The 15,624-nt window shown below is 39.6% G+C and overlaps 1 protein-coding gene across 3 annotated transcripts in view; it reads right to left on the bottom strand.

Moving 5' to 3' along the window:
• The window catches only part of ttc7a (tetratricopeptide repeat domain 7A), a 65,205-nt gene that overhangs the window by 46,472 nt on the left and 3,109 nt on the right, over positions 1-15,624 (bottom strand). For 2 of the 3 annotated variants that reach the window (XM_074646895.1, XM_074646896.1), the window contains exons 3-8: positions 11,516-11,679; positions 11,241-11,409; positions 5,592-5,722; positions 4,246-4,370; positions 2,061-2,139; positions 887-1,056 (exon numbers count right to left, since the gene is read on the bottom strand). In XM_074646895.1, the coding sequence (XP_074502996.1) occupies positions 887-1,056; positions 2,061-2,139; positions 4,246-4,370; positions 5,592-5,722; positions 11,241-11,409; positions 11,516-11,679 (838 nt within the window). Of the gene's footprint in view, positions 1-886; positions 1,057-2,060; positions 2,140-4,245; positions 4,371-5,591; positions 5,723-11,240; positions 11,410-11,515; positions 11,680-15,624 lie in introns of those variants that run through there. The other variant, XM_074646897.1, reaches the window with a different exon arrangement.

The raw sequence follows: 15,624 nt of genomic DNA, 5'->3' as shown, positions 1-15,624 counted from the left end.
GGTCAAGGGACCCCTTTGAAAATGGCCATGACAGTTTTTCTTCGCCAGAATTTAGCGTAAGTTTGGAGCGTTATTTAGCCTCCTTCTCGACAAGCTAGTATGACGTGGTTGGTACCAATGGATTCCTTAGGTTTATAAGTTTCATATGATACCAGTATCTTCACTCTAGCTTTAAAACCTGCTACCAAAAATTGCAATTTACGTTAATGTGTCAAAGAAATTAGCGGCGTTAAAACAAATTTGCGTTATTTGCGTCGCAGGTATTATAGGTGTAGTATTTGTTTCAGTTCTAGACCACACTGATAAGAGGAGGAGAGGTGTGTTCTGGGATTCCTCACCTTCAATGACCCAGTGTTGCCTATGAGCTCTCTCTGGGAAAGTCTGTTACCTGACTTTCCATGTGAAAGGGTGTACTTTTACTTTGTGGAGACGTGACTCAGATTCCGCCTCCTGATGATGACTCAGTCTTTAGTATAAAAAAACACTTGGACAAAGAGAATTGGAGCCAACTTCCAAGTGCTACATCTGTTGGGAGGATAGCACCTTGGACAAAACTGATAACCACATTGGCTGAAAGTCAATTGACTCTTAGAGATAACTGCTGCGGGCATAATACGGATTCGACACAAAGGAGTAACAAAGCACACACCCAGGAGGCATCACCCCTTTTCACACTGGGGCCAAAAACAGAAAAACTAAACCAAAACGAGCCAATCTTTTGCATTCAAACCTTTCACACCAAGGCCGACATGAATATCCGCGTTCCGTGCACCGTCACACATTCATCATTCATCGTTGTCATGGACTTTTCAAGCAGCAGCAGCAGCAGCAATGACAAAGGTAGAATAAAACACAAGGTAGAGACGTAGAAATCAAACAAACAAACCAGTCGGTGCCGTAACGTTGCGGTGGTTTGACAGTGGGGTAGATGGCGTCTTTGGAGGCGGCGGCCCCCTCTCTGTGGAGCCAGGCGGAGGGTGGGGGGCCCAGCGGGGGCCAGTAGCTGTCGTCACTGACGGAGCTCAGCAGCACCTCTGCTAGCTTCCTTGCTGCAGACTAAGAGGAAACCACAATGTATTAACGGAATACTGTAAATCCTGAGTAGATGAGCAAACATACACATGAGAGCACGTATTAAAGGGGCTAAATTTGATATCCAGAGCATTAATATAGCAGCAAACAACTATTTGCTATGTAAAGATATAGAGGAGTAACGGCGTCCTGAGCGGAGAAGGAAGTCGCTCTACCTCTGTACATTGTTGACCATTTTATTCTAATCTTTTCTTTCATTTATTCTCATCTTTTATCTTTTTTTGTGTGTATTAAAGAGTTTCATAAATCTGATGTATTCTTTTTATTATTATTATTATAGTCGGGCCAGACGCGTTGTCCCTGTGTGTGTGCCCCACTGGCGAACTAATCGCCGCCGCTCTGCACTGTGCTCATACAGCACTCATTCGGCACTCATTCAACGTTCATTCGGCGCTCATTCGGCACTCATTCGGCACTCATTCAACGTTCATTCGACGCTCATTTGGCACTCATTCGACGCTCATTCGGCACTCATTCAACGTTCATTCGGCGCTCATTCGGCACTCATTCAACGTTCATTCGGCACTCATTTGGCATTCCTACAGCACTCATACGCCGGTTACTGACGCAATACCGACACACGGTGTTGTCGGAACACTCTGGTTACCCCCCCAGGTAAACACTGTTAGCCCCGTCAGTATTGTTGCAATTGTTTGCAGTGTTCTCACCGTTAGCTGCTAGCCTCCGGCTCAGCCAACGCCATGTTGAGAGCCGCATGGAGGCATTCCCTCAATCATAGATATGCTCTGAATTTCGAATTTAGCACCTTTAATGTTTTCATCATATTTTGTGTGTATTTTACTAATATGCTTCATTAAATTGCCTGCTGGGTTAACCCGTTTAAAGTTTTAACAAATAGCTACTGATCGACACTTGAACCTGCCGATACACTATAGAATAATGTTTGTGTGTTTGTGTGTGTGTGTGTGTGTGTGTGTGTGTGTTTGTGTGTGTGAGAGACTTCTCACCTTCCTGAAGCTCTGGGACCCTCGTGACTCCACCACCCTGAGCACCCTACGCAGTTGGTGAGCACCCTGCGCTAGATGACTAACACAAACACACACACAAACAGTAGGCGTATATCCGTGTGATGTTTAGGTTGTGAAGTTGCAGCATCGACAAAATAAACTAAGCTAACAGACTTGTTATATTGTGGACAGAAGAACAAATAACAAACTGTTAATATCATAATGTTTACAGTAGTACAGAATGATAATAATAGCACTGATATTCTGACTACATACTGTCTCATACACCCAGAGTCACAGCTTGCCGTATTATAAACAATAGAGAGAAGTTCATCACTGGGGTGGCCAAACTATGGCCTGTGAGCCAACTGTGGCCCGCTGCCCATTTTTAAATGGCTCGCAGTGAATTTGAAAAAATAAACCAGAATATGGCTTCAGCATATTTCTAATAAATTGCATTGTACATTGCACATCCTAATTCAAACACTAGGTGTCGACTACATTTTGTGAAATTATGTCTGTCAATATTTTACCATTCCTGCCTGTTCTGTTTGTTACATCTTAATATCAGACTTTCAGATTTACATCTTATATTCACATTTGCATCATAATCTTTTAAGTGGGCGCACGTGCATGTGATTATCATAAAGTGGGCATGTCTGTAAAGGGGAGACTCGTGGGTACCCATAGAACCCATTTTCATTCACATATCTTGAGGTCAGAGGTCAAGGGACCCCTTTGAAGTATGACATGGTTGGTACCAATGGATTCCTTAGGTTTTTCTAGTTTCATATGATACCAGTATCTTCACTCTAACTTTAAAACTGAGCCCGCTACAGCCTAAAAATCGCAAGTTGCGTTAATGCGTTAAAGAAATGAATGGCATCAAAACAAATTTGCGTTCACTTTGACAGCCCTAATTTAAATTAACTTTAAGAGCAGCAGATACATAAATACTTTTTGAAACATATGGCACACCAATAAACTACTGTAATGTCAAACTGTTTAGTAGTGTTGCGTAGTTATTTTGACAGAAAATTAATTTTCTGTTTCACATGTAGTTTGCTGGTCTAGAAACACAGATTCTCTTACAGTGTAACTAGTTGAAATCTATGTATTTACTATTGTGTGGCCCTTGACTGCTTATATTTTTCTGTATATGGTGTGACAGCCCTCTGGATCTCCTGTTTGCTCTGTCCCTTATAGGAGGGAAGCAGGAAGTATATCAATGATTATGATTAGCACCTGAGCCTGCTGCTCCTCAGCTTTAAGCTGGTGGATTCAGTAGGTTTCTCTCTCTCACCCTGGACATAATGGTTAGTGATTTGGGTTAAGTTGCTCCTTTTGTTTTCCTGGAGCAATACACCCAGTTACTAGTGTTTCTAATATTTTGTCCACCCTTTTTTACATCAGTGATGGTAGAACTATTTTAAAAAGCACCTCTCTATACCTGTTTCAAGAACAAGTGAACATTATAACCTTCATGAAGGGTATGAGTTACTGCAGAACTGTTGTATTACACTGCACTAGATTCAGCCAGGTGTTCAAACACTACTTTGTTTATCTGAGTGTAAGAGCAACACTGACACCTGCTGGTCACCAACTAAAATGCATCTCTGCAGCACTGAGGTCAATCAGAATCAGATTTATTTGGCAAGTACATACACGTCAGGAATTTAACCCCCGTTTTGAGCATCTCTCTCAATGTACTTACACAGAAATAGAAATAGCAGCTAGGGACAAGGAAAACAAAGCTGGACAAATAAAAGTCAAGAATAGACAGGATTGTTAAATACATAACTAATGAAAAAATAGGTGTATATATAAATATATATATATATAAAGCACCATAAAATAAAATAAGAATAAAATAAAATGTCTATTTACACGTCAAGTGTTCTGTAAGTTGTAAACAATACAAATAGTGCAAAGTATATAGAGTCAAGTGGTGCTTAAAAGCCGAAGGTTCCCTCCATAGAGGTGAAACTATAGCTTTTAATTTAAATTAAATAAATATTTTCATTATGGATTAATCTGCTGATTATTTTCTTGATCAAACTGACACCTTCATATGTCTTATTTTTTCCGACCAACAGTCTGAACCTCAGTGTTTCTGTTTAGTTCAATTTAAGACAAGGAAAAGGCTGAAACTATGAGATGTTTGTCTCAGGGTTGGTGTACTCACCCTCTCTGCAGCAGACAGAGGTAACCGCTCTGTAATGAAGCCTGCAGGAAGAAGCCCAGGTCGATGTCCACAGGTGGAGGAAGCAGACCGGCTTTGGCTGTCTTGGTGTGAGGTGTTGTTACCATCTGAAGATACACACACAACAAGGAGTATATTCAGTAGTTTATTCACTGTATTTAAACCTTTAGGTTGAAGTATATGTATGATGGCCCCTATTATTATATTATTGGATTATGACTATTGATTAGGGTTGTCAAAGTTAACGCGATAACGCGTCAAAGCAAATTTGTTTTAACGCCACTAATTTCTTTAACACATTAATGCAATCGATCTTTCGGAGGTTGTAGCGGGCTCAACCTAAGGAATCTATCGGTACCAACCATGTCATACTAGCTTGTCGTGAAGGAGGTTAAATAACGCTCCAAACTTGCGCTAAATTTTGGCGAGGAGGAAACTAGCATGGCCATTTTCAAAGGGGTCCCTTAACCTCTGACCTCAAGATATGTGAATGAAAATGGGTTCTATGGGTACCCACGAGTCTCCCCTTTACAGACATGCCAACTTTATGATAATCACATGCAGTTTGGGGCAAGTCATAGTCAAGTCAGCACACTGACACACTGACAGCTGTTGTTGCCTGTTGGGCTGCAGTTTGCCATGTTATGATTTGAGCATATTTTTAATGCTAAATGCAGTACCTGTGAGGGTTTCTGGACAATATTTGTCATTGTTGATTTACAATAGTAAATATATATATAAATTTGCATAAAGCAGCATATTTGTCCACTCCCGTGTTGATAAAGAGCATTAAATACTTGGAAAATCTCCATTTAAGGTACATTTTGAACAGATAAAAATGTGTGATTAATATGCAATTTATCACGATTAATCTTGGACAATCATGCGATTAATCAAGATTAAATATTTTAATCGATTGAAAGCCCTACTGTTGATACATTAATATGAATAATTTGAAGTTGGTTGAGTTGAATCTAATTAGGCTATAACTACTCTATATTCTTTTGGGCAGTTTAATCCATAACAAATTAATCTTATTTCATAAACTGATCACATATTGTGCATGTAAATTTTAATCTGAAAAGTAACTGTGAAATATATGAAGTAAGGTAGAAGTATGACGTCACATAAAATGAAATACAGAACCACTAAATATTATGATACTAAATACAGTATGTGGAAAATTTTAAAGACACAAGCAGGAAAGAAATTGATGAACATAGAAAATCTCTTCTGACAGAAAGATGTTCTAAAGACAGAATGTTTCTATTTTCAACCACACATGAAAAACATTCACACATATCATGCATTAATGTATAAAAGTCCACCTTATCGAGCTCCTGCAGGTAGGACAGAGAGGCGTCGCAGGCCCTGAGATAACAGGACAGACTCTCCTCCTCCCTCTCTGACAGACGGACACGAGACACTGCAGAAACTGTCTGGTGGTCCAGAGACAGACCTGGAACACAAGGAGAGACCGTCAGACCACCACATCCACCATCCACCAACAAACTAACCTATTCTGCTGGGGATACCTCACAGGCAGGTAATGCATTTAACACATGCAGAAAATCATATATACAACATACTTTACTATATAAAAACTATAATTTAATCAGTGTATAATTAGTTAGAAGTTTAAAGTAGCATGTGAATGCTGACATGTTTTATGTGATTGAAAAGTAAAAGGATTAATCAGGTGTCTTATCTGAAAATACTGAAATAAATGAGAAAAAAGGAAGGTCAGATTTTGATAAAAGAGTTCAAATAAATAAGACGCATCGTAGATTAATTCAACGTCTTCTTCTAAACTTGATTCTATTCTTTATAGTGGGGAAAATAAAAAAGAATATTTCCAAATTTGATATCGCATTTATTTATTGTCAAATAGAAATTGACAGAGGACTGGACATATGTATTTCTCATAAATATTCATATAATTATCATCTTACATTTTTTTTTTTTTAAAGATGCTGTATATGATGCATCATACCACAGAGAAGATGCATAAGATGAACACTGAAATGTCATTTTTATGTTGTTGTTGTTGTTGTAAGACACAAAGAGGTAGTTTTTTGCATAATTTTTGGAAGTGTTACTTTCTCACCTTGTTTTGGAAATCTGTACTTGATATTTTATCTTTATGCATACACTATGACATACTGCTAAATCCTCCACTTTGTTTATCAGGTACTTACCATAGACGGTATATAATAAGTGGACATAGTCACTGTGACGTCACCCATTGGTTTGTGGACTACAGTTTTGAAGCCTTGAGTTCGGCATTTCGGCCGTCACCATCTTGTTTTTTTTGCAACCAGAAGTGACACAAGAGGGTGGAGCTAAGTACAACTGAATGCTGAATAAGACATTTTTAGTCAACCAAAAAGATTATAATTAACTTTCATGAACTGAAAACACACTGTGAAAGGGTTAACGTTGTAAGACAAAAACACGGACAACTCCCAGACAGGACAACGCCTTGGTAGCGATTTGTCAATCACAAGGTAGCCACGCCCTAAAGCATACCCTGCTCTCAGCATATTGTGCTGTACAGCATGGATGCATGATGCGTGAATACAGAGGAAGAATTGAGCAGGGCACTTCTGGTCCATATGTCTGTTAGTGGATTTATTGGTACAAATAAACAGAGTGAGCAGGAACATTTCTAGACCGCAGGAGGCCTGTGACGGACAGCAGCCTCAGGCCAGACGCCAGGCCTAATCAAATAAGCAGACAGCTGCCGATAGACAAGACATCATCATCCAAATATTCACATCTGACTTCATTCCCACAACAACTACGCACACACACAAAAACATGGGAAGGAGCTATGCAACCCCCAAAGGATCTGATCTGTTTTCTCTTGTAGCATGTGGGAGTCCACTGTGGATATCATTCAGTCGGTTTCAAAACAATCAAAGGAAATCAAACAGTTACTGTAATAAAATTCTCTTCAGTTTAAAGAGGTCATGTCCGATGATCAGGAAACAGGGAGTCTAATGACACCATGATGATTATGAGTGTAACAAGATTATCCAGAGCTCAGAGGACAACAGACCAGTGGGTCCAAAAAGTGAAGCCACTGCAGAAGTGCCTTAAACTTGCATTATTTCTAACAGCCAGCAGGGGGCGACTCCTCTGGTTGCAAAAAGAAGTCTGATTGTATTGAAGTGTATGAGAAAATGAGCCAACTTCTCACTTGATTTATTACCTCAGTAAACATTGTAAACATGAGTTTATGGTCTCAATCGCTAGTTTCAAGTCTTCTCCAATACAGCATGATGTTCATTTAGTAAATTATGGTCACATTTAGAGTCAAATAGACCATAAAGCAGGGGATGCTTTAGGGCGTGGCTACCTTGTGATTGACAGGTCGCTACCACGGCGTTGTCCAGTCTGGGAGTTGTCCGTGTTTTCGTCTTTTCAACTTTAACCCTTTCACAGTGTGTTTTCAGTTCATGAGTATTAATTATAACCCTTTTGTACACCTAAAAATGTCTTATTCAGCATTTGGTTGTACTTAGGTCTACCCTCTCGTGTCACTTCTGGTTGCAAAATGGCCAAAAACCAAGATTGCGACGGCCAAAATGCCAAACTCGAGGCTTCAAAACAGCAGTCTACAAACTGATGGGTGACGTCACGGTGACTACGTCCACTTCTTGTCTATACTACAGACAGTGTAATGTTGTGTGGATGTGACCTCTGACCTTTAATAATGCTGCTATTTAATGTGTCAAAATAAATGAAATATTTAAAATTGTATCTGACTGGTAAAAAAAAAAAACATTTCTAAAGTGACCCCAAAAATAACAAAACTACATTTTAGACGTCAGACAGCTTGTGAGCATTTGTGACTGTGAGTAACAGTAAATGCTTCCTTGACATATGACTCACAATTATCAGGTTTTTAAAACAGCATCTGTATAGAAATCTGCCAGTTGCACTAAATCTGTTCTCCGAAAGGCTTTACGATGCTACTTTACTCCGAATCTATTCCATATTTTTAGATGTTATTACTTATGTGTTAATGTACTTAATGGGATAGTTTGGGTGTTTGGAAGTGGGGTTGTATGAGGTAGTTATTCATAGTCAGTGTATTACTTACAGTAGATGACAGTCTGCACGCCCCCAGTTTGGAGAAACAGACAGGAGTTACTGCACAGGACCAAAGTAATGTACTGCTGTGGACGGGGCCGGCAGCAAAACATATTTTAGCCACCTATATAACTATATAACTTACAGTATAATAATAATAGTATAAATAATCTATATAACTTTAAGTGTACGCGATATTACCTTTGCCGCTTTACCTTGCCGTGAGACAGCTATACAGTCTATGTTTCTGACGGGGAACTGAAGCCGTTGATGCTCTCGCCAAAGCCACCAGACTCCATTGATAAAAACAGTAATTTTCGCAGAACATGGGAGTTGCTGGTCTACCGCTGCCTCGATCAGTTAGTTTGTTTGTGTTATTGTGTGACTTTAGTTAGTTCGGATTCACCAAAGTCAGACAATAACACAAACAAACTAACCAATCGAGGCAGCGGTAGACCAGCAACCCCCGTGTTCTGCGAGGTAAAATTACTTTTTTTTCAATAGTGTCTGGTGGCTTTGGCGAGAGCATAGATGGATACAATGGCTTCAGTTCCCCGTTGGAAAGGGCTTTCTGACGGCAAGGTAAAACAGTGAAAATATTCTAAATATAGCGTACACTTTAACTGATATTAATTTTTTTTTAGGTGGGCCTTTCTTTTAGGTGGCTAAAATACGTTTTGCTGCTGTCCCTGTCCACAGCAGCACATTGCTTTGCTCCCGGAGTCCTGCCTGTTTCTCCAAACTGGAGGTGGAGGCGTGCCGACCTCATACAACCCCACTTCAAAACATCCAAACTATCTCTTTAAATACCTTCAGGAGAAAAAACACAAAGGTCGTCTTTGTGCATCAAATTTTCCACATTTCCCCTTTCACATCATCATCCACAAGTTGAGGTTAAGACCCAAACAGGGTTACTGACAACTATCTGTCCAATCAAGCTGAGGTTTTACAGCCGTGTTGCATTCATTTCCACAGATTGGATTTCATCAGACCGCTTCCCTTCCACTTCCAATTCCAAACCCCATACAAGGTCATTGTGATAACTCTTAGCAAACGGATTACTTGGAATGGGATCATCGAGGAAATATATTCAGGGAGCTGTTCAGTCTTGCCTGTGGTGTTTTTCAAGGGAACACGCCAGTCCTCATTGCTGCTGCCTCAGTTAAGACTCAGGCTGACAGGTAGGAGATCTGCTGTAAATATAAACTGTGCAGCACTACAGTGGATGTCCAAATAGTCTGAAATCCCAGTGAGAGGTAACACAAGGCTCCGGCTTATCTTCACATTCAGTGTTCCTCACCAGAATGTACTGTATACTCTTCAGGCATAAAAAAAACATTATCTTCCTCATAAAACATTAACAAAGCCAACGTTTGAATATTTTGAAACCTGCATTGTATTCCTGCTGGTGTTGTTTATACTAAATTCAAACTTAATTTCCGATGAAACCTGTTGCTTCCCGTCACTGCTACTTTGCCCCCTCTCCTTACCTGGCATTGTTTGTTCTTCTGACTTTGTGATTCTCATTTCAATAACTTTTAAACATCTGAGCTCCATTTTTGCAGGAAGAAAACACCCTCTTACGTATATGTTGTAAAAGTCAGTCGCAGCTCATCCGTTTATAGAAATAATTACTTATGTAGTTAAAATGATTCAGGCTTGTTTAAACCTGCATTAACTGACTTTTTGGCCACTTGGGGGCAGTGAACACAAGCTGTAAACACAACACTGACTTATTGTCACCTTTATTATTTTAGTATTATTTGCACATCGAGCAGATATGGATTCTTTTAGCTCTGTTTTTGGTCTCCACCAACTCCTGAGGTAAATATCTGGCTCTTTAGCTACTAAATGCTCCACTTAATTTACCCGCTAGTCGTTAATTATTTCTGTCTGCTGTTTGGTGCTGAGCAGGTATACAGTGTACAGTTCATTTATCAAAGTTATTTGGAGAAAACAGCTGTCAGCACCACTGCCACAAAAGACATTATGAAGCTCCACAGAGCTGAGGGGAACTGCAAAGTTGGGTGATAAATCTCCGTGGGTTCGTCATTATGAACTACCTTTCACAGACAAGTAGTCGTGTGATCCATCGCATATAAAAATACAGATTAGAGCAGCTTTAAGGGTTGTGTGTGTAGAATTTGGCGGCATCTAGTGGTGTGGTTGCAGATTGCAACCAACTGAGTGCCCCTCCGCTCACACCTCCCTTTCCAAGACTGCAGTAACGTGAGTAACCACAGTTACTGCAGTGTCACAAGCGTGTCGGAGTATAGGCTCTCGCTAGAGTCAGTGTTTGGTTTGTCTGTTCTGGGCTACTGTAGAAACATGTCGGAGCAACATGAAGAGGACCCATTCCTTATGTAGATATGAAGGGCTCATTCTAAGCTAACGAAAACACAATTCTAAGTTTCAGGTGATTAAATGTAAACATAGTTGTGAATATTATATTCAATTTCTGCTAATAGATCCCCCGAAATGTTACACACTGTTCCTTTAACAGAGACGATCAGACAGCTTGTAAACAAGTCGACAGTTCAGCTACAGTAGACTATCTAAACTAAAAGAATCAAAGTGCATCTTAAATGTCGGCAGTAACAGGAGAAGTTTAAGTATTGTGGGTCAAACTGAATGTGGAAGTTTGTCTATAAACTGTGACGGATGTTTTGCCCTCTTTTATCTTCCAAACCTGTTTATAATCCCATTGATCATCTGACTGCTTGTGTTTTTGACTTTTTTTTTACCATGTTTACAAATCTCAGCAACTACTTGAGGTGTACAGTGTTTTTATTATAATGATGAAAAATTACTCTGAAAATGCAACCCAAGTTGTAAAAAAAACTGGAATTCCCCTCTAACAATCCAGAGGTGTCAGGTACCTTTAATGACAAAAGCTTCAGCCAGCAGGCGGAGGTGGTAGATCGGCTGCTCTTCCCGTGTCAGCTCCTCCAGTCCCACCCTGGCACACATTCCCTGGGCGTCCCGGTAGCGACCCTGCACATAGTGCACTTTGGCCATCAGCAGCAGAACCTCGTTTAAGTACCTGGGCTGGAGGACGAGAGGAAATAAATGGTTCGGCAATAACACAAAGGAGGATATTTGTATAAAAGGCGTCCTGTTCTTTAAAGAATAGGATGACCCAGATCAGACTGACTGTGAGGCGGCCCCGGCTGAGGATGGCGTTGAGGTGACCTTTGGCCCGGCACAGTTTGGGCTGGGTCTTGTCCATCAAAGGTGTGGAGCTCCGTAACAGGTCCATGTTTTCCTGCAGGCTCTCCTCCAACAGCGCCTCGGCCATCAGCAGCATCCCGTAGTCATCTAGCGGGCGGGATTGAAAGAGTCAAAAGTAAACTGAGTTTGTTGGAGTAGGTTTGTGCTCAGGGTCGCAGGTCATTTGTTTGTGTAGCCAAAACAAACCTCACTCAGTCCATTAAAAACAACATTTCCCACCAGCTCCGGGAGAGGAGTTCAAATATACCCTGAAGCCTATTTAGAAGCTACAGTTTCCATTTCCCTCATACCTTCCTTAAATAGCTTAAACATTGTAATCTTAAGCGCTCCACCTACACTGAAGATATTAAAGTTTACTCAAACAGTAAACCAGCTCTGTCCTGACTGCACCTTCAGAGTCCAGTAGACCTCCGTTTTTGTGTACACACTCACTCGATTAAAGCCTTCCTGTTTAGCTTTTTCATTCTATGTGTGTTTGTACTGGCGCCAACCTCTGCGAGCTGTGTTTATGTCCTGATATACTTGACATATTTGCCAGTTAGTTTTATCAGCACGGCCAAGGCTAAAGCTATCAGTGAAGGGAAGGTGAGGGATAAACAGCAGGACGTGTCTCAGCCCATAACAGCCTTTTAATGATTTCACACAAGTTGGAGCCCATAGACTTTGTAAAAAGTCGGTGTTGCAATGAGTAACCAAAAGGTAACAGTGTTGTTGGACAGTTTGAGACAAAGTTAGGGCTGCAACTAACGATCATTTTCATGTTGATTAATCTGTGGATTATTTTATTAAGTTGTTTGGTCTATAAAATGTCAGCAAATGGTGAAAAATGGTCAATCGGTGTTTCTTAAAAAACTCAAGATGACGTCCTCAAATGTCTTGTTTTGTCCACAACTCAAAGATATTCAGTTAACTGTCATAGAGGAGGAAAGAAAACAGAAAATATTCACATTTAAGAAGCTGGAATCAGAGAATTTTGTTCTTAAGAAATTGCTCAAACTGTTTAATAAATTAATAAAATAGGTGATTAATTTAATAGTTGACAATTAATCGGTTAATCGTCTTCATCCGTGATGCTGTTTTCCAGGAGTCATTTTGTGATGCATTGTTGTAGCAACTAGGATCAAACTGCAGACAGACTAAGTTAGGGACTAGTTGGTGAACATAGTAGAGCAAGAGTCAGATATTTCCCTCAGGAGTTGGTGGAGACCAAAACAGAGGTAAAAAGAGAGTGAATTTTGGACTTACATTCACAAACATGATTCCAAATGAATGCTCTGCAACTGCTGTGTGTGTAAATTAGCAACTTTTTGCTAACACGTTAACTGTATCGACGTCAGTGCTGTTTAACCCCAAGTGATCAAAAAAAAGTTTTTGCACAAATGAAATGCCCTTAAACCAAAACACAACTAGCTACAGTCTGGTAGTAATGTGTGAAGAAACGTACGTACGAAGAAGAAGATTGCTAGCTAGCAAACACAGAAGTAAACACCGGAGCTTTAAAACTCCGAAAAAAATCGTCTTTAAGAATGTTTTATGAGGAAAAAAACTTATACTACATGTTTATTAGACCTTAAGGACACCGGCAATACAAGAAACATCGAAACCAACCATTTATTGGTTTACAAGAAAACTCCGCAGGGTACCTTAAATGCACTGAGTCTAAAAATACTGCACCCTATAAAGTAGCCACCAAGTGTTTTAATGGTAGAATGTAATTCCCTACAGGTTTCTTAAACCCCACAAATTCCCAGAATAAATACAGAAAACTGACTTGTATGACCTCAGAATCATAAATGGTAGCAACCGCTGTGAATTTGCCATAAATGACATTTAATTTCTCCTCGTGAGATTGTTGACTAGTGGTGCACAACATCAGATTTAAATAGCAAATTTTGCTTTTTGAGTTTTGACTGACATCAAATTATCACATCCTAATCACTACATCACCTAACTTATTAAAGTAATTATCTAAAGTATAATACTTCAAACAACTAAAGACTGAACAATGCACCACTGCTTTTTACTGTTTTACAATAGGGTGGACCCAACCTAAGTTGAATTCCTTATTACACTGCCATGAGTGCACCATGCCTTCTGTGCACACCCATTTGTCGGATCAGCTAATGTGAACCATGCGTGCACACAGTAATACCACATTGAGTTTAACACTTCAGTGCATGTGCAGGCAGGGAGAAACTGCTGGTCGGCACTATCGGCCAGTTATGGGCACAATAACAGTCGGAGTCACCTGAACCCATATTTACTCTGCTGAGATGAGAGGTGGAGGCAGCAGGTGCATTAGCGACTTAGCAAAGTAACGCTTTATGAGGCAAGTGTGTTTGCATTTCTTTGGGCACATGGAATTATTTCAAGGGTAAAGGCAGGGAGTGAAAGTCTTGTTTTGTGTAATATATATCACGGTGGTAGCAGCTCTATCCTGTATGAGGGGTGTTAACAATGCCCAGGGCCATACAATACACCTTTGATGATGTTTTACTTTCAGTGTGTGTATACTGTAAACTTCCAGGGATTGACATTTTATTGTTGGAGCCATCCAGCAACCCCTCTCTGACCCTGGTCTCATGCAGTAGGACAGATATAAGCAACGTCTCATAGGACAGATATAAGCAACTTATTATTATTATTTGTGGAATAACTTTACTGAGAAAACCTCTAACCACTCTATCCTGTTGAGAGTCCAAAGTCCAACTTTTGTACAAGTACACCCACCCATGCACTGCAAAACTATATACACTGTATACTGTATATATATTTACAGTATATATAATACGGAAAATAATATTTGGCTTGTAGTTGTGCTTACTTTTTGATAGAGTGGCCTATTAAAGTGTGTGAGAGTTTTTAAAAGGATATTTTGATATGAATTTACTTCAATTATTCAAGTTTTTGGATTATCCGTTCACCTTGGAGGCGTGCAAGAACAATACTTTATTATTTATTTTTTTAATCTCATCATGAATCATCAAGTCAAATAGCAAAAGGAGCAAATCTCGTTATGTAATAAATAAATCATTAGCTAAGTACTATAAGTTAAAGTATACAAAGTATACTTTCATGTACTAAAAAGCAAAGATGTAATTTTTTTGCAAGTCAAATTTCAAGTCTTCTACGTCCTCAACAAACACTTTAGATTTTTACTTCTTGAAAATATTAAGTCTTGAGTCTTAAAATCAAACTTTTTACAAATCAGTTGAACAAATCTGCAATTGGGCTGTAAATCAACTAAAATTATCTTAAAGTCTGTAAGATTTTTCTTACAACTAAGACACTCTGGAAACAACTTCCCTGAAAACAAATGGAATTTGAACGACTTCCCTTACCAAAAAGTAGTATACTTCAAGTTTATTTTGTACTTAAGTAAAGTTCAAGTATGGCTCTCTTCCCAGCTCTCCAAAAACACAAAAATCCGAATTTTCAACTCAAATGTAAAATCTGTCCTTCTCTATGGCTGTGAAACCTGGAAAACCACAAACACAATCACCAACAAATTGCAAGTGTTCATCAACAACTGCCTCCGATACACACTGAGGATATGGTGGCCCAGAAAAATTACAAATACAGACCTGTGGAAACAAACAAACCAGGAGCGAATCAACAAAGAAATCAAAAGGAGAAAGTGGAGATGGATCGGGCATACACTCAGAAAACAAGAAACAAACATAACAAGACAATCTCTGGACTACAACCCACAAGGAAAGAGGAAGCCAGGGAGACCAAAAAACAACTGGAGACGGTCTATGCTTGACGAGGTAAACAAGATCGGGACCTCCTGGCAAGAAGCAAAGACCACTGCACAGAAGAGAGTGAGGTGGAGATCCATGGTGGACGCCCTATGCTCCCAAGGGGGCCAAGAGGACTAAGAAAGAAGAAGAAAGTTCAAGTATATTTCCCCAAAGTATACTTTATGTACTAAGTATACTAATTTCAATGTACTATTGGTATACTTGTAAGTCTAATTCAATATTTCTTGAAACTAAATTGGCTCACTTTTTAGTTTATAAAAGTATACTT

This window comes from Sebastes fasciatus, chromosome 9, assembly GCF_043250625.1.
Source record: "Sebastes fasciatus isolate fSebFas1 chromosome 9, fSebFas1.pri, whole genome shotgun sequence".
NCBI lineage: Eukaryota > Metazoa > Chordata > Actinopteri > Perciformes > Sebastidae > Sebastes > Sebastes fasciatus.
The sequence above is the reverse complement of the archived record's forward strand: the minus strand, read 5'-3'. Positions and strand labels throughout refer to the sequence as shown.